This window comes from Acinonyx jubatus, chromosome C1 (assembly GCF_027475565.1).
Source record: "Acinonyx jubatus isolate Ajub_Pintada_27869175 chromosome C1, VMU_Ajub_asm_v1.0, whole genome shotgun sequence".
In the NCBI taxonomy this organism is placed as follows: domain Eukaryota; kingdom Metazoa; phylum Chordata; class Mammalia; order Carnivora; family Felidae; genus Acinonyx; species Acinonyx jubatus.
Genome location: NC_069381.1, coordinates 96,486,780 through 96,510,393, shown reverse-complemented (window position 1 = coordinate 96,510,393; position 23,614 = coordinate 96,486,780). Strand labels below are relative to the sequence as shown.

Below are 23,614 nucleotides of genomic sequence, written 5' to 3'. Positions count from 1 at the left end.
TGTGAAAGCCTTTGCCAAAGAGCCTTTTGTTTTGTATGTATTGGGCATGCCAGTACCTTTTTCCCTCATGAGTCTGTACCTGCTGTGACCAATTTGGTAGTCATGTATGGCACTTAACACTGTGCACAATTCTGAATTGAAATGTGCTATAATTGTAAAATAAACATCAGATTTCAAAGAAAACTTTTTAGATTGACTACATCGGGAAAATAACATGTCAGATATATTTGGTTAAATAGACCTAATAAAAATTAGGTTCACCCTTTTCTCTCAATTTTAACATGATTACCAGAAAATTTTAAATTACATGCATGGTTTTGCACTATATTTCGCATGAACAGTGCTGGTCTACACTATTTTCTGGTTTTGTGTTTGGAGCATTTAGCTCCTTCCTACACTGGCATTTGTCCTATTTCAGAGTGCTAGTGTATTATAAAAGCGGTTAAGTGATAGATGGAGATAAAACTTTAAATGTCTTAGCAGCTATTCAGGTAACTAACAACCCAGCGTAATTGTTCTTACTGAACATATACAAAAAGATAGTTGCAGTAATTTGATTTTCTCTAATTTCTGCCTGATATGATGGCTTAAATTGGTTAATTATCTAAACTTTATCATTTTCCTTAGATTCTAAAGCAAAGGTGAATTACAATGTTAACCACTTCAGTTATACAGGTAATAGCAAAATATGACACACTTAAATTTGTCTTGAGTTAAAGCATCTAGAAATATGAACTAGTGCTGCCTAATTGGATCGTTGCTCTTCTCAAAAAAAAAAAAAGTATTTTCTGGGCACTTGGGTGACTCAGTCGGTTAAGTGTCCAACTCTTGATTTTGGCTCAAGTTATGATCTCTCAGGGTTTGTGAGTTTGAGCCCCGCGTCGTCGGGCTCTATGCTGACAGCGCTGAGCCTGCTTGGGATATTTCCTCCCTCTCTCTCTCTCTCTCTCTCTGCCATGTCCCTCTCTTACGAGCACCCACACGCGCTAACATTTTTTTTTTATAAATTAAAAAAAAACTACTTTCTGAACAAAGTGGGTTAGGTGGGAAGACTTACAGCCTAGCCTGTCATTAACATTGTCTCCAGGTGAGTGCTGTACAGACTTTGAGAATAACTTGTCAAAATGACAAACTGGGTTATGTGATATATTTTAGATGGATTGTTGGCCACGTAAGTGTAGTGGTTCAACATTTATTATTTAGTGCCTGCTGTTTGCTTGTCTTCTACTAGGCCTTTTGAGATAAAACAGCAAACAGGTGATGATAATTTTAAGACCGTTGAGATAGGAATACCTATTTGGATTATCAGTTCAGTTAAAAGAATTAGCTTTTAACTTCCGACTGAAGCTGTGTGACATAATAGTTGATAATTAACTAGTGGTGATACTGTTTCCATACAAAACAAAGGAAAAGGGAATTGATTACTTAGCAATGAGGGAGGCTCTGAGATCAACATTTAAACTGTTCCTTAGTATTTTGGTTGGTACTTCTTTCATGTGACTTAAGTATCTAGCTTTTGGGGGCTAGAGGGAATGCACTGCATTCTTAGGGTTAAGGCAGAAGAGTTGTCAGTACCGCCCATGAATGTTAATAATCTTGGCATGAGTGCATAGCCAATTTTATTAAAATGCCCAATGGGTACTTTTTAAGTATTTCATTAAGTGTTAATTTGACTGAAAAGTGTTTTGTTAACCATAGAAGTCTCATAGCTGTGAAGATACTAATGAAGTAAAATTCAGCCACTTTCAGTTATTTTTGATAGCTGGTGCATTTGTTTGAGCTTTAATAGATCCTAATAGGCTTCATTAGTGCCCCAACACTAAGTCTGCAATGCTCCAGATTTTAGATTCTGGAAGTCTCATTTCTGTGTTACTAAGTGACAATCTGGACAGTTCTTAACATAATACAACACCCTAGAACTGGGTTAATCCAAATTTTTCAAGATAAGTTGTTTCAGAAAAAGACATATATGATTTCACTCGTGAAATTTAAGAAACAAAACAGATGAACCTAGGAGAAGGGAAAAAAGGAAGCAAATCCTAAGAGACTTAATGATAGAGAACAAACAGGGTTGATGGAGAGAAGGTGGGCGGGGAATGGGTATTAAGGAGGGCACTTGTGTTGAGCAATAGGTGTTATATGTAAGTGATGAATTACTAAATTCTCCTGAAACCCAATATTACAGTATATGTTAACCAACTAGAATTTAAATAAAAATTACCAAAAAAAAATTCTCACCTCTTTTATCAGATAGCACTTTTGGGGTCTTTGGGTTTGTAAATAGAAGTTGGTAGAACTGCTGCACTTGAATTGTGGTGTCCTTTTCCTATTATGGACTAACTGCATTTTTTGCTGTGGTAGTTTCTGCTGTGCTTAAGTTTGGCAGTGCTGGATTAGGTGCTGAAGGGGGCTGTGATACAGAAATAAACTTGTGGGGCACCTGGGTGGACTTTTGATTTCAGCTCAGGTCATTTCACGGTTTGTGGGTTTGAGCCTCGAGTTGGGATTCTCTCTCTCCCTTTCTCTGTGACCCCACTGTCCCCCCCCCACTCATGTACACTCTCAAACTTAAAAAAAAAAAAGAAACTTGTTTCATAATTGGAGGAACAAGACACATAGCATGAAGTAAGCAAAGTGCAGAAATGACTTGGTACCAAAAAGGATGATATGATGTATGCAGTGGGAGTTACTGCCTCACATAGTGGGAATTAAGGTATTAAGTCTGTACTGGAAATGGTACAGAGGAAGCTGTTTTGTCACTTTGAAGATGGTAATATTATCTCTTTGTGGGAAGACCCACATGCACAAAGAAGGCTAGAATTCAGGAATCTTCCAAGGGTTATGTTTAAGAATTAGGCAGGAAAATGCACCTATCTAGGAGACCTGGAGAGCAATTGAAGGTAAAAGGTGGAAAGGTAGAATAGAGAACACCTTAAAATGGTAGTTCTTAAATCCTGCCACGAGTCAGAATCATATGGAGAGAGGAGAGATAAAATATACCAATTCCTGGGATGTAACCCTCGTGAAATTGAATTAGTATCTCAAGGTAGGATCCAGGCTTTGGTTTTTTTTTTTTTTTTTTTTTTTTTAGGTTGCCCAGGTGGTTGGGTTGGATGTGTAGCCAGGATTAAGAATTTCCCATCTAAAGTGCTAAAAAAATCATTGAAGATTTAGGACAATGAGATGAGGTGAAATTGGAGTTTTAGATCAGTCTGGCAGTATTGTGTGACAGAAAATGGAAAGAGTTGACACTGGAAATTATCAGATGTGTTAGATACTTATACTAAAATATGTGTCATTTAGGTATCTTGAAGGAAATATTGATAAGACTTGCGACACTGGATGTGGAGGTAGAGAAGGAGGAATCAAAGATCATAACGGAAGTAGCCTCACTTTAGGCCAATTAAATTACTTTTTTTTTTAATGTTTAGTTTTGAGAGATAGAGCAGGGGAGGGGCAGAGACAGAGAGAGGGAGGGAGGGAGGGAGGGAAGGAAGGAGAAAGAATCTTAAGCAGGCTCCTCATTTTCAGCACAGAGCCCAGTGTGTGGCTCAAACTCACGAATCGTGAGATCATGACCTGAGCCAAAATCAAGAGTTGGATTCTTAGCCAACTGAGCCACCCAGGCACACCATAGGCCAATTAAATTACTCTTTGAGTGAGGACTGGGCTTAGGTATTTTTTAAAGCTTCCCAAGTGATTTGAGAACCATTGGCCTAAGAAATATCTAGTCTGGGAAATAAAATGATCCAAATAAAAAGAACAGTATATAACAGCATTTGATATTTGAGGTAATAATACAAAGTCAGGGAACGTAAGGTATAGCCACAAAAAAACAAAAAACAAGCCACAGATCAGCTCTTGATGAGTTTTCATTTTGTGTATGAGAAACCAGAATTTAGAGAGATGAAATGATTTGTTCAAGCATTTTACTAGTAAGTGTCAGTGGATGGACTGGGGCTCTCCTGGTCTAAGCTATTTCACAAGCTCTGACCTCTCACCTTATAGACATTCTTATTTCTGAGGTTTCTAAAATACACTATTCATCTCTCAGCATATCTAAAACCAAATCTACCTTTTTTTTTCTCCCTGTGTAAATCGTTTTGCTAACAGCACCAGTTAATATTTCGGTCAGTACAGAAGAAACGCTTTTATGGCTAATATAAAGCACGATTCTGTGGTTTTACCTATAAATATATTTCGCTTCCCATCTCTTCTCATCTTAATTGTTTCTTTTTTATAGATATTTTTCTCTATTTCTGGCAACAGCTCAGAAATAGAGATTTCTCAGAAAATGAGATTTCTGTTACCTTCACTAACTTATCTCCCATAGGATTTCAAGACTTAATATCCTTTCATCAAGAACTAAGGCTCTCTATTTCCTGTTATATCAAGTTGAAATACGTCATAATCTGACTCCACTACACCTGTCACACCACGTATCCCATTTCACTTTAAGCCAGCCCTCTGTTCTGGCCAGACTAGACTGTTCATTCCTCTGAAACAACAAGCTGCACTTGTTGGCCATAGTCATTCATGTAATAATAAACCTCCCTTGATGTCAGGCATCAAAAATCATATACCTGGTCCCTGCTTTCAAGGAACTTATGATTCAGTGGCATACCCTGGCTTGGCATACCCCAACATGCCTAGAATGCTTGACTGTTTTATTTCTCTTAAAATTTGCCTATGTCTCTAAATTAAGCCTGTCTCTTACTAAACTCCTTCTCTGTGCTCACCATGTTGTTGCAATGCACTTACAGTGGTGAAGAAACAACAAGTAGTAGCTCTAGTATACTGTATGTCATAGTACTCTGATATTGGTTGGGCAAATTAATTTTTGGCATTTGGTCCTATATTCTAGTTTTTCTCCGTGTATAACTTATCTTCTCTGCAAGAGTGTAAGTTATCTGATGGCAGGAACTTCTTTATTTTCCATAATACCTACCATAGTACTAGATGCTTATAAAACACTTGTATTAAGTTGAATATTATGCTTTATAACTTAGAACTTAAGGTGTGGAAGTGTCAATTAAGGACTGAAATTCCTGTTTTGAGTGTATGACACCAAAGGGGGTATCCATTAGCACTTGAGAGATTGCTCAAATAACATCAAATGAGTGTGCTTTCAAGTTTCTTGCATTCCTTGTTTAGCCAATGAATGATTCTAACTTTATGAAATGAGCTTGTCACCTCTACCCACCCTCTGTCTTGGTTCTTTTATGTAAGTTATACTTAATGTCTTCATTTTTTATCTCTAGTATGAAGTGTAACAGAACAGATTTTACCACCTGAAACTGCTGCTTCAAGTTCAGATCAGGCAAGGAACAAACCTCGAAACAACCAACAAGACCAAAGAAGAGTACACTTAAGTTGAAGACACAACACTTGATCTGAAACAAGAAGTTTGTGCCTACTCAACAGCTTTGAAAGAGCACTTCCCAACGCTGCTAGTAGTCTTTGTTTTCTTCAGTGCTGTACTGTGAGATTGCCCGGTGCAGCAGCAGTTGTATTCTTTATTAGCTTGATAGATCATTTTCTCTCGCTCTTTTTTTTAATACTAGCAACTTTCATCCTTTGAAACGTGTGCTGAAAAAGAAGAATCAGCAAATACTACTGAAAGTGCAATATTTGATTATCACTGCGAGGTAGGTTTGTAGTTTCCTTTTGGCAAAGGATCCGTTTGTAACTTCAGAAATCCTGATTGTTTTGGCCAAATATAAAATCTTATTAATGTCTTCTTTTCTAAAGCTATTCTGAAAACAATTTATATTCTCAGCCATTTAGTCTGAAAATGTCAACACTAGATTATTTAATTTATTATCTCTTACTGGACAAGGACAATATTGATGGCCAAACTATGGGATTTTTCAAACAAGATTACATTTATTAATACATGTGGATCTCTCTTAATGTATCGGTCTCTTAGAAAGGAAAACTCCCGTTGTACTGTTTAAAAGTTAGAATTTCAGTTGCAGTCTGTTCAGCGATCTCTGTAAAGGTAAAGAAAGCCTAGAGAGAAGGGACATTTGAAGGCAAATAGTGCTTTAAGAGGGAGAAGAGTCTTCGTAGAGGCAACAGAATGAGCAGATTCAGGGAGATCTGAAAGCATATAGTATATAATGAGTGGTCATTATGAACAAAGTGGGAGATACAGTTTTGTGGGTAGAGAGAGTAACTAGAAAGGAAAACTTGCTGGAGGAAGGTTCTGAAGGTCCCAATGTATTTGACTTCATTCTATAGAAAAGTCATCAGATGTTTATATTTGTAAGCAAGGGCTTAATGGGTTTTTTAATTTCAAAACTGAGATAGCTTTATTGCTTCAGGTTTTAAAATTATATTTTCAGAAGTGTATCTTTGAAAACAAGTAGAACAACTTTTTAAGAGATAGACTGAGGGTGGGAAAACCTGTTAAGAGCAATGGATAGGATATAAGGAAGATAAAAGCTAGGGTATAGGCAGAGAAAGAGTAGGTGTTTTTAGTGGCAGAAATGATAGGACTTGATAACCAACTGAATGTGAAAATGAGCCTGGAGGGAATTGACCTAGTCTACCCAGTTATAGAAGCTCGAAACCTTTTTGTTCATAGGACTGGGGAACTTTACATGGGGACTTGTTGAAAGCAAAATATATTGTGGAACTCTAGTGCATTCATTAGATAGTAATCTGAAGTTGAGGAAATATGCTAGCATGGAATATTAAACAGTGGTTATTTGGGGAGGGAGGATTATAAAAGGCAATTGTCCTTTTTAGTCAGCTTTCTAAACTGTGTAGAAATAGAAGCTTGGAAATCAGAAAGGAGTCCTCGCTTTATAAGTAATAAATGAAGAAGTACCAGAGAATGTTCAAAGAAATAAAGGTAGCCAGGAAGGAACACCGAGGAAGATCATTTTAAGGAGAATTTGGTTGATAACCCTTTTTTAAAATGCTACAGTAATCAAATAGAATGAGGAATGAGAACATTAGGTCATTCCTAGGTTGTCATCTTACAAAAGCTTCCTCACCATTTCAAGAAGCACTTGGGCCTTTAATCTGTAATTTATTTAAAAGTTGATGAGCCTGTTGTGGTAATGATCATACTGTGGACCAAAATTATTCCTTAACTGTGAAAATTACCAATCATACCAATTTATTTAAATTATCTGTGTTCTGTAAACAGACAGTTACTCAGTTTTAAAGTTATTGTACCATTTGCTTCTTCTGTTTGTTTCTTCTTAACCTCCTCATTTGATTTTTAAAAAATAATTTTAGATTGTTATCAGTTGTGCTGGATTAGATAAGGTAATGCAAATTGAAACTGTACCATTTTCTTTAGTCTTCAGAAGAGTAAGAGACTAGGCACCCTAACATGAACTTTTTTTTTTTTTTTAGTGTTTATTTTGAAAGACAAAGAGTACATTCATGAAAAAGAGGGGCAGACAGAATCCCAAGCAGGTTCCACGCTCAACAGGGAGCCGGATGTGGGGCTCAATCTCACGACCAAGGGATCTGAGCCAGAATCAAGAGTCTGTTGCTTAACTGACTGAGCCTTCCAGGCACCCCTCCAATTCTTCTTTTGTAAAGGGGTGGGTTAACGTTAATGACTTTCCAATTTTAAAAATAAATATGTAGGGAAGTTGGGAATTTTTATCTGTTGGATTCTCTGTATGAACACAGCCTAGAACAGTATTGATGTAGGCACTAAAATTCTTTCATGTATAAGGCAGCGGTTAAGAATGTGGGCCATGGGGGTGCCTGGGTAGCTCAGTTGGTTGAGCGTCCAACTCTTGATCTCAGCTCAGGTCTTGATCTCAGGGTCTTGAATTCAGGTCCCGCTTTGGGCTCAATGCTGGGCATGGAGCCTACTTAAAAGATAAAAAGAATGTGGGCAGCGGTTAAGAATGTGGGCCATGGGGGTGCCTGGGTAGCTCAGTTGGTTGAGCGTCCAACTCTTGATCTCAGCTCAGGTCTTGATCTCAGGGTCTTGAATTCAGGTCCCGCTTTGGGCTCAATGCTGGGCATGGAGCCTACTTAAAAGATAAAAAGAATGTGGGCCATGGAGGGGTCCTGGCCGGTTCACTCAGTAAAGCGTGCAGCTCTTAGCCTCAGGTTGGTGAGTTCAAGCCCTATATTGGGCATGGAGCCTATTTTAAAAAATAATAATACGGGGCCATAGTATCAGTACTGTAGTCTGTCCCCATTTACCATTTTAAGACACCTTCCAAGTGTTCTCTTGAGAAATCCGTGAGCATTAGATTAGACTTCTCTGGTCTTTTTTAAAATACATTTGAAATCATATTGTATAGATAATCTCTCTTATTTGTCATTTCATATTATAGTATAAGCATATTTGTCCATCCTTTCTAAAGACTGCATGGCATTTATACAAATTGTTGTGACTTGACCCAGTGTGAGACTAGATTGTTTCCAGACGTTTGTTATTAAAACATATCAGTGAACACATTGGTGCATAAAGTGTCATTCACACATTTCAGATTGCAGGTTTCCTGCATTGGAATTATTAAGGAAAACAACTCCACATTTTGATTCATGTTGCTGCATTTCAGAAAGGTTGCACCAGTTTACCACCATAAAAGTATTTGAGCATATTGTTCTTAGCCTACTTTCTCACTATTTTTAAATCTTTAATCTTTGGTCATTTGATAAATGAATAATTTGCTTTATCAAAATTTTGATGGTCAAAACTGAAGTTTTTCTTGTATTTTATGTTTAATGTGTGGTCTTTAAGACTAATTTATTTGTCTAAATGCTTGCAGTATTTGACAAATGAGTGCCTAATATGTGCCAACAACTGTTTGTCTAGACTGTAGGAATTTAACTTTGAACAAAAAGTCCTTGCCCTCATGGAGTTTATAATCTAGTACAGTAGGCCTCCCCTTATCAACAAAGGGATATGTTTCAAGACTCCCAGTGGATGTGTGGAACCTCAGTACTGAACCCTGTATAAACTGTTTTTTTTCTATTCCTACATATCTGTGATGAAATTTAATTTGTAAATGAGGTGGAATAAGATATTAATAGTAATTAACCCAATTATATCAGTATACTATAGTTAAAGTTATGTTGAATGTATCTCTCAGAACATCTTATTGTACTGTACTTGCCCTTGTTGTAGTGATGTGAGATGATAAAATGCCTACATGATGAGCTGAAGTGATGAATGACATTTGCATGTGGTATAGTGTGAGGCTGCTATTGACCTTCTGACAATATGTCAGGAGGAGTATCACATGCTTCCAGACTGTGGTTGGGGGGTAGGGAGGTGGGTAACAAATTGCAGAAAGCAAAATGTGGAAAAGGGGTGACTTATTATAGTTTAATTCCACTGATTTGCTTACATTTCCTTAATAATAACACTGATACCTTTGTGTTTGCATTTGTTTTCCTTAGGTTTGGGTATAGAAGGTTGTCCTTTTTGTATGTAATCATTGACTCTTTGCAGTTTTTTCTGTTTTCAAATCTAGAAAGTCTTCCTTCCAAAAATTTTATTAATATGCATGTTTGTATTTAATATCTGTTAGGGTATTTAACTAGGTTTATCTTGATTATATTTTTGTATGCTGTAAGGTGAACAACTAAATTGTTCCCCCGCCCCCATTTAAAAAAAGCCAAATAACATTTACACTCTGGTCCTTTCCTTCCATTCCCTCTCCCCCCTTTTTTTTGATGTGTGTTTATCTTAATTTTTTACAAAGAAGCATCTGTTGTTGAGCTATCTGTTTTTTCCATTGGACTTAACACTTTTATGTAATTGGAGTTTTTGTGTGTATGTGTGTTTAACGAACTTTCTTTTTGTTTAATGGCACTTCTTTAAAGTTTTAGTGGTGCTGGTTAAGAAAATCTTACAGTGCCATAGAAATGTAGTTTAGTCTGAATTGTAAAGAATTCTTTGAAGAGAAGGGTGTTAACATATTGCTTTATCTAAAGTTGCTCCAGTGCCATGTTTTTCCTAAAAGAAAGATGAGGCCCCCCAAATGGATAAAGGATAGAGAAAGAAACTTCAGTCAGTAAAGATGGGAGGAGAAAGGAAAGACCCTTTTTCAATTCTGCTTTGATACTCATTTTGAGGTGAGATGAGACTAAAGAGCAATACAGTCCAAGTTCCAGAACCTTTGTTAGGGAATAATAATCTTAGAGGGAAAGGATAGCTCTGATTCCTTGTATTTCTGTTTCATTTTCCCTTAGAAAAACAAGTCTGACCTTGTACCTGCAGGAATATGTGATAGGACTGGAGACTTGAGAATGTGGTTTTTGGGACTTCATGGCCTGTGTGTTACAAATCACAGTATTGTGTTCTTACCTGTATGGTAATAACTCTAGTCCAAATAGCACAGCTTGAAAGTCATGATCCAAGACATGTCTTGGATCTAGAATATGGTCTTCAAATTAGTTTGATCATATTGTTAGTTAAAGCACGTATAGTCAGTGTGTATATGTGTAGATACTTCTAAATCGTGTAATTATACTAGACACATCGCATTTGTGTTATAAAACATAGTCCTACAAATAAGGAAGATAAAGATGGAAAAGGTGCCTGGTTGGCTCAGTCAGAAGAGCTGGCAACTCTTGATCTCGGGGTTGTGAGTTTGAGCCCCGTGTTGGGTGTAGAGATTACTTAAATGAATAAAAACTTCAAAAGAAGAAAAAACATCTAACTTACATTTTGGGATGTCTGGCTGGCTCAGTCGATAGAGCATGTGACTCTTATTAATCTTAGGATCGTGAGTTAAAGCCCCACATTGGGCGTGGAGCCTACTTAAAAACAAAAGATGAAATAATACCATAAAAATAGTTTACCTATTAACAGTACAGAAACTTCCCCCTCACTAAAAATGTTATGTCTAAATGCTTAGTTTATAAGTGTTTTAAAAATGTATACCATCATGAATTAATATCAGAGGGACAGTATATGTGCAGTGTGTTTTATTGCTACTAGTATAAGTCTGTATCATAGTCTTGATATTAACGTTTGGCAGACTTATCAGATCTTAAATTAGATGATCATTTTACGTCATGGAGAGGTTAAAGAACTAATACTAGGATTAGAAGTGTCAGGGCCCATTTTCTTTGCTGGTGCTTGCCTTATATTAACATTTTTTTTCTATCTAAGAGTCTTGTGTAGCAATCTTTTTCAACCGTTTGTCTTTTTGTAAAAAAAATTTTTTTAACGTTTATTTTTGAGACAGAGACAGAGCATGAACGGGGGAGGGTCAGAGAGAGAGGGAAACACAGAATCCGAAGCAGGCTCCAGGCTCTGAGCCGTCAGCACAGAGCCCGACGCAGGGCTTGAACTCATGGACAGTGAGATCATGACCTGAGCCGAAGTCAGACGCTCAACTGACTGAGCCACCCAGGTGCCCCCTGTTTGTCTTTTTGTGAGGGCTGTTTAAACTAGATAGCTACGTTTGTCCACTTAATTGGGCAAATATAAATTGTAATATACTGAAAGTAAATGAATGAGGGCTTCACTGTCAGCCTCTTGTGGAGTTTTTCACCCTCCCTCAAAACACCTAAGTAATGTATGCGCAGTGTGATATTATCTAACATACCACTCAGTCCTTTCCTGAAAATATATATTTATAATAAAGCTAAGTTTATCTATGGGCAAGATAAATAATATAGTTGTAATATTTTCTTCCACATCCTATTGGATTATTGTTGTGCATACTCTGAAGAGTCAAATAACTGAAAATACTGGATTCCGTGTGAAGTTGTGAGACGTTGAGAAGAAGTTGGGCTGAATTGTGTCATTGTAGCAACCACCAGTGACTCATTATGGCATTTAAAAAATTGTAAATGTTGTGGATTAGGGATTGTGAAAGGGATTTAAAAGATACATTTCAGCTTGACCTCTTAATGTTAACGCTATAATTTCTTTTGTCAATAGAAACCTGATTCAATGAATTCTGTTTTGCTGAATAACCTAAGGGTAAATCTGTAAAGGTATAGAAGTTGACTGTCAAGTGTGTGTTAAATTGTTATTGATCATAGTTATAAACATTGTGCTATGTTACCACAGCTGTTTGAGATGGAGAACGTTTTTACTGTATCATCAGATCCTCATCCCCCTCCTGCAGCCCCTCCTTCATTTTCTTTACCTTTATCTTCATCTTCTACCTCATCTGGGACTAAAAAACAAAAGAGGACCCCCACGTATCAGAGATCTGTAAGTCAGGGAAACAGTCATCCCAGCTCATTTTGCTTTGTGTTAAGAGCATGACTTAGGAGGGCCACTCACTTTGGTTGAAGTAACCTGCAAACTCACTTTCTAACTTCTCTAGGCATTTCCTTCACCCTGAATCATGAAAGATAAGTAGTTTAGGCCTTGCTACTCATAATGTGTCCAAGAATCTAAAGCATTGGTACCACCTTGGGAGCTTGTTAGAAGTGGAGAATCTCAAACTTTAACTCCTGCCTCCACTGCAATCAGTATTTTGTATTTTAGCCCTAGTTCAGAACCCAGATTGTAGAGGTAGGCCTTCTTGGTTTAAATCCTCTACCATTTAACTTTGGCAAGTCATTTAACCTTTCTGTGTCTGTTACCTCATTAGTAAAATGAGGATAATATTACTTTCTCTTGGGCTTTGTAAAAAATTAAATGAGTTCATGCATGTCAAACAGAAGAATGTCTAGTATGAAAGAACTAGAACTTAATTACCTACAGATTTAATGGCTTTGATTTGCATGGTTTGGCCATCCCATGTACTGTTTAACTACTCATACTTGGGTTTATTGTTCTACAGTCTTAGTCTTTTTATTTTCCTAAAGAAAAATATTTTTATTAATAGTGCCCAACATCACATTTAAATGAAAATGCTTCTTAATAAGTCAAATTTTCAATGGAAGAGTCTAAAACTAGTAAAGATGTGGATATGTTGCTGTCATAGTAAATCAGTTACAGACCTAATCTCTCCTAGGGATTTTTCCTCTTTTATCCATCACTTACATTAATAATTTGTTTTTATGGTTTTACTCAAATAAGGCAAAATGAAATCTCCAATGTGATAGACTGTATTTGATGATCTAACATGTTCCATTGCATTGTATTTAAATAGCTCTTTCCACTAAAGAATGTTTTCCTTTGTTTTACCTGATCGTAGAAGCAAATGACAGTATTTAGAGATTTCATCAGCATCTGAAATGGGTGAAAAGATTTCTTTAAATATACTGTGAAATGATTAAAACATTTTTAGATTTGAAGAGTTTTTGTTGTCATGGACTTCTGTCTTAGAAAAATCCTGTTTTCTAAGGGTATTCTTTCACTGAAGAATCTGTTGCATTACTCTAATATTTTGTAGTTTGAAATAAGTATTGCATACAAAGTTTGTTTTGTTTTCATCTCTACTAATTTAAGTAATTGCCTTTGGATGCATGGCTTACCATATAGTGTTGATTTCTATTTAAGTTTCAAAGTAGGTGTTAGCAAATTTCTTAAAGAAGTGTTTTGGTAGTCTGGGTTGCCATCCCTTGAATATCAGTTACCTTTGTTCTGAAATTGTTTTAGTAGTAATTTGAAGTTAACATAAAGGCAGCTTATACTTAACGTAGTTGCTTTACCTTAACACTAAACTCCAGAAATCCTATTTGTCTGGTAAGTGAAAATTCTACCATAAATTGGGGCAGTTCCTTAAAATAAATGGAATTATTTCTTCTGAAATATTTTATTAGCTAAACTAACATTTCAATAGTAAAATCCCATAAACTTTGCTTTACCGATTTTATCTTTATTTGCTTGTTTATATTAAAAATTTAGTGATTTGTTAATCATAAAATGCTTTAATGTACAGATCTGAATATATTAAGTTCTTTTTCTTCTTAAAACAGATGAGCTTTGATCCAAACCTTCTCCATAACAATGGACACAATGGGTACCCCAATGGTACTTCAGCAGCACTGCGTGAAACTGGGGTTATTGAAAAACTGCTAACCTCTTATGGATTTATTCAGTGTTCAGAACGTCAAGCTAGACTTTTCTTCCACTGTTCACAGTATAATGGCAACCTGCAGGACTTAAAAGTAGGAGGTAATCTGTCATTGACTATTCTTTTTAAAAAACTAATCACAGATTTCTCTTGCATATCATCTTGCTCGTGACAGTGTTCTACTACTTTTGGCCTTTTAATTGTCCCAGTTACTGAAATGTATCTCTGTAAACTAACAATCCTGATTTCTCTTGTGGTGTTGTCTTTTTGAGGGATAAAGGACTAATTGACTTAAAGATATCTTTGAATATTTTTTAAATAGATACTTGGAAGATCTAATTGTTCTCCCCCATAATAATGACTTTAGCTGTATATTAGATTTTAAACCAATGAAAATATTAGACTTTTATAGTGTTTTGACTGTTTTATTAAGTACTAATTTTGGTAGTACCTGAGAAAAATAACTCCTACAGTGTCACCACTTGAACTATTCATCTTGGCTGACACCATAGAAATTACTTTCACATGTGAAAATGTATGGTTTATTGGAAGACTGAAGTTACAAGGTGTCAAGCAAGGTGTGTGTGTTTAAAGATTTTATTACAATTTTTTTAATGTTTTTATTTATTTTTGAGAGAGAGTGAGGAAGCATGAGCAGAGGAGGGGCAAAGTGGAAGGGGACAGAGGATCCAAAGCAGGCTCTGCGCCTACAGCAGAGAGCCTGATGCAGGGCTTGAACTCCGAAACCAGGAGATCATGACCTGAACCGAAGTCAGACACTTAGATTCAACCACCCAGGCACCCCCTCGGTGTGGTTTTTTGTTTCTTTTTTTTTTTTTTTTAAGTATCTTTGGGAAAAAAGAGCAGTGGTTTACATGCATATTTGGCATACCAAATACTCTAAACCCTGCAAGAACATTATTTTGGTTAATCCTTACTTTGCAGATGAGGAAACTGAGATACAGAGAAGCTTAAGAAAGAAGAAAAGTTGCCAAAGGTCATGATCTTTATATCGCCTCATTTTCAGTATTTGTTAAATGTGAAAACTAAGACGTTTCTATCTTAGAATAAAACAGTGGTTCTGAAGCATTAGTATGTATCAGAATAACTTGGAAGGCTTGTCAAAACAAATTGCTGTACCTGGTGCCTAGAGTTTGTCTTTCAATAGGTCTGAAGTGGGGCGGGGCCCAGGACTTTGCATTTCTGCTAAGCTACCAGGTAATGTGCTGCTGCTGCTGCTGGTCCAGGAACTGCACTTTGAGAAGTCACTGGTCTAAAACATCTCAAATGCTACATTAAGTTTGGCTTGAAAGTGAAGTACCATTTTGCCAAAATTAGTCCAACACATACAATACTTATACTTTATTTTAGATGATGTTGAATTCGAAGTATCATCTGACCGGCGGACTGGGAAACCCATTGCTGTTAAACTGGTGAAGATAAAACCAGAAATCCTCCCTGAAGAACGAATGAATGGACAAGTTAGTGGCTTTGATGCTTTGTGTTTTCTTAGGGCCCTGCATTTGCATATCTTTCACATTAGAAAAGGAAGATTCTCCCCATCTCCTCAGTTTGCACGCAAGAGAGCTATAGTATATAAAGATTACTATCTTAAAATTCTAACAGAAGCACTGGCATTTCTTGACCTGAAATAAAATATGGTCAAGACTCAATTTGGGTTTTTACATATAACCCTAAGACTACACTTACAGTCAGCTTATGTACTGTAAGTTTGAAACTTGGCAGCATGACATCCTCTTGTGGATCATATTAAAATGCATCCCTATGTATAGTATAGAGGATATTAAAATTCAGTTAATATTGCACAGTGCTGCTCCTGAAATGATTAGCAATGGAAATTTTTTTTTTTTTGACTGGTAGGTTGTGTGCGCTGTTCCTCACAACTTAGAGAGTAAATCTCCAGCTGCCCCGGGTCAGAGTCCAACAGGGAGTGTATGCTACGAACGTAATGGGGTAAACTTGTGTATTTTTCTTAAACCTTTGCCTGATCCACCATGTGATCTATAAGCGTACTTTAAAATTCAAAATAGAAAACGTAAGCTGCAGTTGATAAATTCAGTTTTAAATTTGGTTTCTAAGAGACTTCGAGTGCAGCATAATCAAAAACTTTAAAAGGAAAAAAATCCTTAGGACTTCCAAGTGTCTTAGCTTGCCCAAGTGTGACCTTAGTTAGAACATTAAGGTAAAATGTTCCTTTTACTCGAATTTTTGGGGGTTGTGGGAGGGGATCTTTTTTCTGGTTCTTTTTAAACACTAACTCCATCTTTTTTGTTTGGAATGCCTTACATAAAAATTGTTTTTTTGAAATGTAACTACAGTCTCTGGGCAAATGCTTCCACGTGTGTAAGCTTTTTGAAGTTGGATTGCTGCTCAGCTGTGGACTCGCAGAAGTCATCAGCATCATGGAGGGGAAGTGTGTGTTTATATGAATAAAACAATGTACTTGTCATAAAGCATTGTTAAGACATTTGGTTTAAAATGCCAGTTTAAGAGGTATTTAACAAAGTAAATCACAGTATACAGAGAATATGCATCCTGCCAGTATAGTAATAACAACTTATTAATTCACAGGAAGTGTTTTATCTGACTTACACTCCTGAAGATGTCGAAGGGAACGTTCAGCTGGAAACCGGAGATAAAATAAACTTTGTAATTGATAACAATAAACAGTAAGTTCTTTTTTTCCACTTAAGTTGGGAGTTTTTGTTTTGTTTCTTTTGTTTGTGTGTCTTCCTCCTCCCCCCAAGGAGAAGAAAATTGAAGTACGTTGAAAACCTAACTTGTAGATTTGGATAATTTTAATGATAATTTTCATGATCTTTTTTTTTTAATGTTTATTTATTTTTGAGAGAGAGAGAGAGAAAACACAAGCAGGGGAGGGGCAGAGAGAGGGAGACACAGAATCTGAAGCAGGCTCCAGGCTCTGAGCTATCAGCACAGAGCCTGATGGGGGTGCCCAAACCCACAAACCGTGAGATCATGACCCGAGCCAAAGTCAGACGCTCAACCGACTGAGCCACCCAGGTTCCCCTTCATGGTCTTTTAAACTTTTCATCAGCTAAGCATTTGAGGGTCTATGCTATGATGGGCACTGTGCAGCTGTCAAAAATAGGAATATAAAGTTATGGTCCGAGCTTTCAAGGAGCTGTTCTAGAAGTCCGTGAAAGTTTCGCAGTGCTAAAGAGAAGTTTTGAGGGAAATGGTGTAAAGTCACCAGGGAGATGAGGGGGAGGAAATAGCATTCTGAGTAGAAGTGTAATTTTGAGGAAATGGCCAAAAGTTTTGAGTTTGATTGAATTGATTGGATCATAGGAAGATGAAGTTTGAGCTTTATCCCATAGTCCTAGGACTCTGGAGGGATTTTAAATTGGGTGGGGGTGGGGGGTGGCGGCAGGGTAGGAGCAGAGATGGAGGTATGATTGGTTTAGATCATTGAAGTGGTGGAGATGGTAGACTTTTGAAGGGTAGGTATACACTAGACTAGAAGCAGTGACTTGAGAGTTAATATGCAAGATGAGTGTCTATGCGTAGGCCAAGGATGGTTAGGTGGAGAAGTTAAGCCATTGATTAGATAGAGGTGTATATTGGAATTAAGGAAAGGAGAGTTCCAAATGCCACTTTTCTGGCTACTGGACAGATGATGTCATTAACCAGAAGATACAGCAGAAAGTACTAAATGTGGGAGAAGAATTATACTTATTTTGGCATTTTTTTAAATAAATGTTTATTCGTTTTTGAGAGAGCAAGAAGTGAGCAGGGGAGGGGAGGGGCAATGGGGAGAAGCGGACAGAGGATCCTAAGCAGACTGCGCAGAGAGCAACGAGCCTGATGTGGGGCTCAAACTCATGAATCGTGAGTTCATGACCTGAGCTGAAGTTGGGCCCTCAACCAACTGAGCCAAACCAGGCTCCCCTTGTTTTGGCATTTTATGTAGGTGAAGATCATAAATATGTAGTTGCATGTAGAAGTCTGAAACAAGCTTAATGGACAGGATATACAGCTGTTGAATTCATCAGCATGAGCAGTTAAGGAAAGTGTAGTTAAGAAAGCTTAAGGATAAGGGGCACCTGGGTGACTCCATCAGTTAAGCGTCTGACTCTTGATTTTGGCTTAGGTCATGATCTCATGATTGTGGGTTCTAGCCCCACATCAGTCTCTGCACTGACAACGCCAGAGCCTGCTTGGGGTTCTTTCTCCCTCTCTCTGCCCCTCCCTCCCTGCCTCCCCCCCCCCTCTTCTCCCCCTCTGAAAAATAGGCTTTAAAAAAGAAAGAAAGCCTAGGGAAAATTATTTTTGTACAAGCACAGAAGGAAGTTAAAAGTAGGAAGTTGGAAAAAATGCTAGGAATGCACTTTACAATAGTGTAGAGAAAGCAAAGTCCCAAGAGCATGTGCAGAATTATTAGCCCTGAATCTTACCTCTTGTCAGACTAAAAGGAATCAGATTGAGTTGGTGGGTATGTTAATAGTTTCAGTCTAAAGCCCTCCATTTGATCTTAGATAGGAATCTAGGGGATAATTTATTAAGTTCCTGTATGCCAAGCACTTGTACTAAATGTATATAATTGTTACTTCTGAGAACAGCTTCACCTGATCAGTGTCTTCATCTGTAACACAGAGTATGTTCTCATAAAGTAACTTGCCTAAAGTCATACAGCCTGTAAATAGCAGGTCTTTGAACCCCAGTCTGGCTCTAAAGTCTTTCACTGTAGTAAGTTGCAAAGACAAATAGTATATTTTCCACTGTCTTCATTAGCCTGTTACATTTTTGAAATAAAAACCCCAATTGGGTGACAGTTTGTCCGTGAAGAATTTACTTAGTCTTTACCTTTTGTTAAAACAACTACACCAATAGCCTGCACCATCTTTAAAATGAAATCAGATTTACATTTTCCTGCTCAAAGATGAGGACAGGATAACAACATGTAGGGTCTAATGGGTTTCAGTGAAGGTGAATGTCTTGTTTGTTTGTTTTTGTTTTTAAAGCATAGGAAATTTCTCCTTTAATCACATTTATTCAACCTTCTTTTATGGCTGTTTAATCAGAAATCATTGATGGGATAGCTAGTAAATTCAGCACTCGTTGCAAACAGGGACCATTCCGTATCCATCTCTATATCCCCAGTACCTTTAGTTTGCGGCACAAGATACTCAAATGTTTACCCAATAAATGACCTTCCTAAGACTTTACCCTATTTGGTTGCATTCAGTTTAGGACTTTCTTTTGTTGTAATAGAAAAGCATAGGGTATCTGTGATACTCTTTTAAGATTCTAAGAGAAAAATGATATATATGTATGTGCCCAATTTAGAAGGCTAGAGAATTTGAGCAAAAAATCCTTTGCATATGAAGCCATGTAAAAAGGATCATGTGTCAAAAACTTTATATTTGCTCTTTGTGTTGACATAAAATTGAGCTCTCAGAAAACTAATTGTTTCTCTAGATTCCTCATATCTAACCAAGCCAATGCATTTTTTTTTTTTTTACCCCATTTTGATCCCCCTACCCCCACCCAATTATTCCTTTCTAGTACTGGTGCTGTAAGTGCTCGTAACATTATGCTGTTGAAAAAGAAGCAAGCCCGCTGTCAGGGAGTAGTTTGTGCCATGAAGGTAAGTGTCATCAAATGTGAAAAATTTGAGGTTTTTGTTCTTTGATTACTTTCAGTCCATACTTCAAACCCAAGCCTTTGGTTCTTTCTTTTCTTTGTCTTCCTTTTAAAAATATTTCACTGGTAATGTCAAAAGTAATCTTTTAAAATTTCTTGGTTACTAATTCATATTTTCTTTACAATGGGCCATGTAATTGATACTGTTAATATTAGACCTAGCCAAATATATTGTTTCCAGGGCAGTATAATTTTACAATAAGGCTTATTGACTGTAAATTATAATCATAAATATGTACACTGAATAGTACCTAATGTTCCTATTATTTTTTTGGATTTTGCTTGTTTGTCTTTAGGAGGCGTTTGGCTTTATTGAAAGAGGTGATATCGTAAAAGAGATATTCTTTCACTATAGTGAATTTAAGGGTGACTTAGAAACCTTACAGCCTGGAGATGACGTGGAATTCACAATCAAGGACAGAAATGTAAGATAGTTGACTAACTTGATCTTCGGCCTTCTTTTAAGGTCAGTAGTGAATTACATTTTTAGGAAACACTTAAAATTATATGATCTCCTCCTCCCTTCCGATTTAGGGTAAAGAAGTTGCAACAGATGTCAGACTATTGCCTCAAGGAACAGTCATTTTTGAAGATATCAGCATTGAACATTTTGAAGGAACTGTAACCAAAGTAATCCCAAAAGTACCCAGTAAAAACCAGGTAAATAGTCTTTTTCAGAAGAGTTTTCTATTGTCTCATCAGTAGAACAGTTTGATATACAGAAATTTTATTCAATTAATGTAATTTTATGGTGGTGGAACAATTAAATATTTCTCTTTTTATTTATTTTTTATTTTTTAACATTTATTTATTCTTGAGAGAGAAAGAGCATGAGCGGGGGGAGGGGGGGGCAGAGTGAGAGAAGGACGCAGAATCCAAAGCAGGCTCCAGGCTCTGAGATGTCAGCACAGAGCCCGACACAGGGCTCGAACCCATGAGCTGTGAGATCATGACCTGAGCTGAAGTCACACGCTTAACCGACTGAGCCACCCAGGCACCCCAAATATTTCTTCATATATATAATTAAGCTAAACGAGGGACCAGTGATTGATATGTCTATGAATAGGTTTTGTTTTGTTTTGTACTGGGTGATCAGGAGAAAGGGACAAAAGAAATGCTGGTTAAATTGGGAAAAACCATTTTAGGGATGCATTTATTGGGTTTCTCTCCCACCTCCTCCCCCTCCTCCTCCACCAGTTTGTTTCTTTTATGTGGGAGGTAAGGTGAGGAGAGGAGACTGCTGGCGTCATTGCTTAAGAAATGTGAAACCTAAAAGACAAATTCTTTTCCTTAAATAAAATATCTCTGTCAGAGTGCAGGATCTTAACTGCAGTGTTGTGATTTTATCATGTGACCACAGAACACAAAGTTTGCAAATTGGGCTTATGTTGTCAACATTTTTTTTCCCTGTAGGGAACTGTTTATTATAAATAACATGGGTTTGCTGTGTGTTCTTCTTGTTTGACTTAGAACTAGGAAGGATGAGAAATCTCCAGCTAAAATAGTTTTTCCTTCTCATCAGAATGACCCATTGCCAGGACGCATCAAAGTTGATTTTGTGATTCCTAAAGAGCTTCCCTTTGGAGACAAAGATACAAAATCCAAGGTGACCCTGCTGGAAGGCGACCATGTTAGGTTTAATATTTCAACAGACCGACGTGACAAGTTAGAACGAGCAACCAACATAGAAGTTCTGTCAAATACATTTCAGTTCACTAATGAAGCCAGAGAGATGGTAAGTGTTGGATATTATTAGATATTTGTATTCAGTATGGGGGCCTAATATTATATTCAAATTTGTAATGCTATACTGAAAAGCATTTAAGTTAATGATGACATGGGGCAGCTTCCTTATGAAGTGACTAAGAACACAGATATTTCAGTCAGTCTGGGTTTGGTAACTGACTCTGCCAGTTATCTTGAAACAGATGTGAAAAAGTTTCAGAATGGAAATGTGTACAGGAGGAATTCTAAGATCTTTTGAGAGTCCGTTACTTTGTGGACCTTAAATATGAAGACTGAGAAAATTTAAGTCTATCGTTGTAGAAAACAGATCTTCCCAAACTGTTCCATGTTTAGTAAACACTCGATAAGGTTAAGTAGGTTTTGGATTTTTGGCTTTTACAGCAGGAATTTGCAAATTCTTTTCAGTGGGTATATGTCCAGGAGTGACCTGCACCAGCAATGTTTCCCAAACATGTTTTATAAGCTCTGTTTTCATAAATTAACTGCCTCAGATGTAATTTATAGTTCTGTTGGGATCGTAACATGAGTGGTATATCTCCGTGCGGTCAATGGAACTGGGTACATTCAATGAAAATTTAAGTTTCTTGGGACTTAGAACCTTTATCTTTGGAGAACTGATCTTGTTTGATACTTGCAATGTGCTTTTAACTTTATAAATTTTGAGAACCAAATGAATGGGTGTGTGTGTGTGTGTGTGTTTTAAACAAAAAGCTTCTCAGGTAGGGTCTATTTTGCTTGACAGTATAGACTACATTGTCGAGTAGCTTGGCTGCCATCAAGATTTAGCCAAAGATTAAATGTCAGGATATTATTTATGCTATATTCAAAACTGGTTATAGAACAGTCGTCAGTAATAATACAAATAAATATGCAACATGTAAGTCATTGGTAGGTTGATAATAATTGTTTCAGTAAACTTCTGAGTACCTGCCATGTGCCAGCTAACTCTGGATGTAATTGCCCTTACAAAGCTGATAATTTAGTAAGGGGGAAAAATGAGGAAAGGATTTCGTATATTTTGTTTATTCTTCAGACCTTAATCTTAAGCCTTTCCTGCACCTAAACTCACATAAAAATTTTTGAGATTGAGACTAAAAAAAAAGTTCCCTTTAGTTGACTCTGGAAGTATTTGAAGTATTTGTGTAGATTTTTAAAATTTCTAGATGTTGTCATAAAGCTTGGGCCTTAGGATCCATAGATTTAGAATCTTTGTTTTCTACCACTTATTAGCTGTGTGCTTTGAACAAACTGCTTAACTTCAGCCTCGATTTCCTCATCTTGCAATACAGGGTAATAATACCAAGTTCACAAATTTGAGAATGAGAAGGAGTATATTGTGTGCCTGTGTTAACACTCAAATGTGATAGTTTTTTCTAGGCATGCTGACCAGGGGGGTAGCATCTCAGACAGTGGCTTAGAAGTTAATTTACTGAAAGCAATGAGTTTGTATTTAAATAGAAAAATTAAAAAGTGGGTACAAATTTTGAGTCATTAATTCAGAGAATTCCTAATGAGTTTAACTTGATGCCTCCAAAATTGAGTATTGTTTTCTTGGCAAGCTTCGCAGCCAGTGAAAATATTATCTGGATTTCAGGGTGTAATTGCTGCCATGAGAGATGGATTTGGTTTCATCAAGTGTGTGGATCGTGACGCTCGGATGTTCTTCCACTTCAGTGAAATTCTGGATGGGAATCAGCTCCATATTGCGGATGAAGTAGAGTTTACTGTGGTTCCTGTGAGTACTTTTTGAGAAAGAATGGGATGGTTTCTTGATGCTTCCTTTTTCAGTTTAAAGTTACTTTTGTTTATCATTTGTAGGATATGCTCTCTGCCCAAAGAAATCATGCTATTAGGATTAAAAAGCTTCCCAAGGGCACGGTTTCGTTCCATTCCCATTCAGATCATCGTTTTCTGGGCACTGTAGAAAAAGAAGCCACTTTCTCTAATCCTAAAACCACTAGCCCAAATAAAGGCAAAGAAAAGGTAAGTTTTACATGATCAAAATGATTTCTGTAGCTCTTTATTCCTCTCTTTCAAGGAAACCACTGTCCACACAGTAATGGAATGAAGTATTGTCTCTTTTGGAATTCTCTGTAACATTAACAGTGAACTGATCTAAAAGAAGGTTTTTAATCTCCACATTATGACTTGCGGGGTGGGGGGGCTGTTCTATGGATTGTGGGATGTTAAGCAGCATCCCTGACCTTTACCCACTGGAGATCAGTATCTCTCTTCTCCCTCTGTGTGACAGCCGAACC

At 37.0% G+C, this 23,614-nt stretch overlaps 1 protein-coding gene across 5 annotated transcripts in view; it reads left to right on the top strand.

Moving 5' to 3' along the window:
* Positions 1-23,614, top strand: part of CSDE1 (cold shock domain containing E1) — a 38,271-nt gene that overhangs the window by 3,395 nt on the left and 11,262 nt on the right. For 2 of the 5 annotated variants that reach the window (XM_015066105.3, XM_015066106.3), the window contains exons 2-13: positions 5,262-5,648; positions 12,020-12,166; positions 13,825-14,023; positions 15,294-15,403; positions 15,804-15,896; positions 16,515-16,612; positions 19,473-19,554; positions 19,907-20,035; positions 20,145-20,270; positions 21,133-21,345; positions 22,951-23,091; positions 23,175-23,339. In XM_015066105.3, the coding sequence (XP_014921591.1) occupies positions 12,029-12,166; positions 13,825-14,023; positions 15,294-15,403; positions 15,804-15,896; positions 16,515-16,612; positions 19,473-19,554; positions 19,907-20,035; positions 20,145-20,270; positions 21,133-21,345; positions 22,951-23,091; positions 23,175-23,339 (1,494 nt within the window). In that variant the 5' untranslated portion in view covers positions 5,262-5,648; positions 12,020-12,028. The remainder of the gene's footprint in view (positions 1-5,261; positions 5,649-12,019; positions 12,167-13,824; positions 14,024-15,293; positions 15,404-15,803; positions 15,897-16,514; positions 16,613-19,472; positions 19,555-19,906; positions 20,036-20,144; positions 20,271-21,132; positions 21,346-22,950; positions 23,092-23,174; positions 23,340-23,614) is intronic. The other 3 variants (XM_015066108.3, XM_015066107.3, XM_053214640.1) reach the window with 3 other exon arrangements.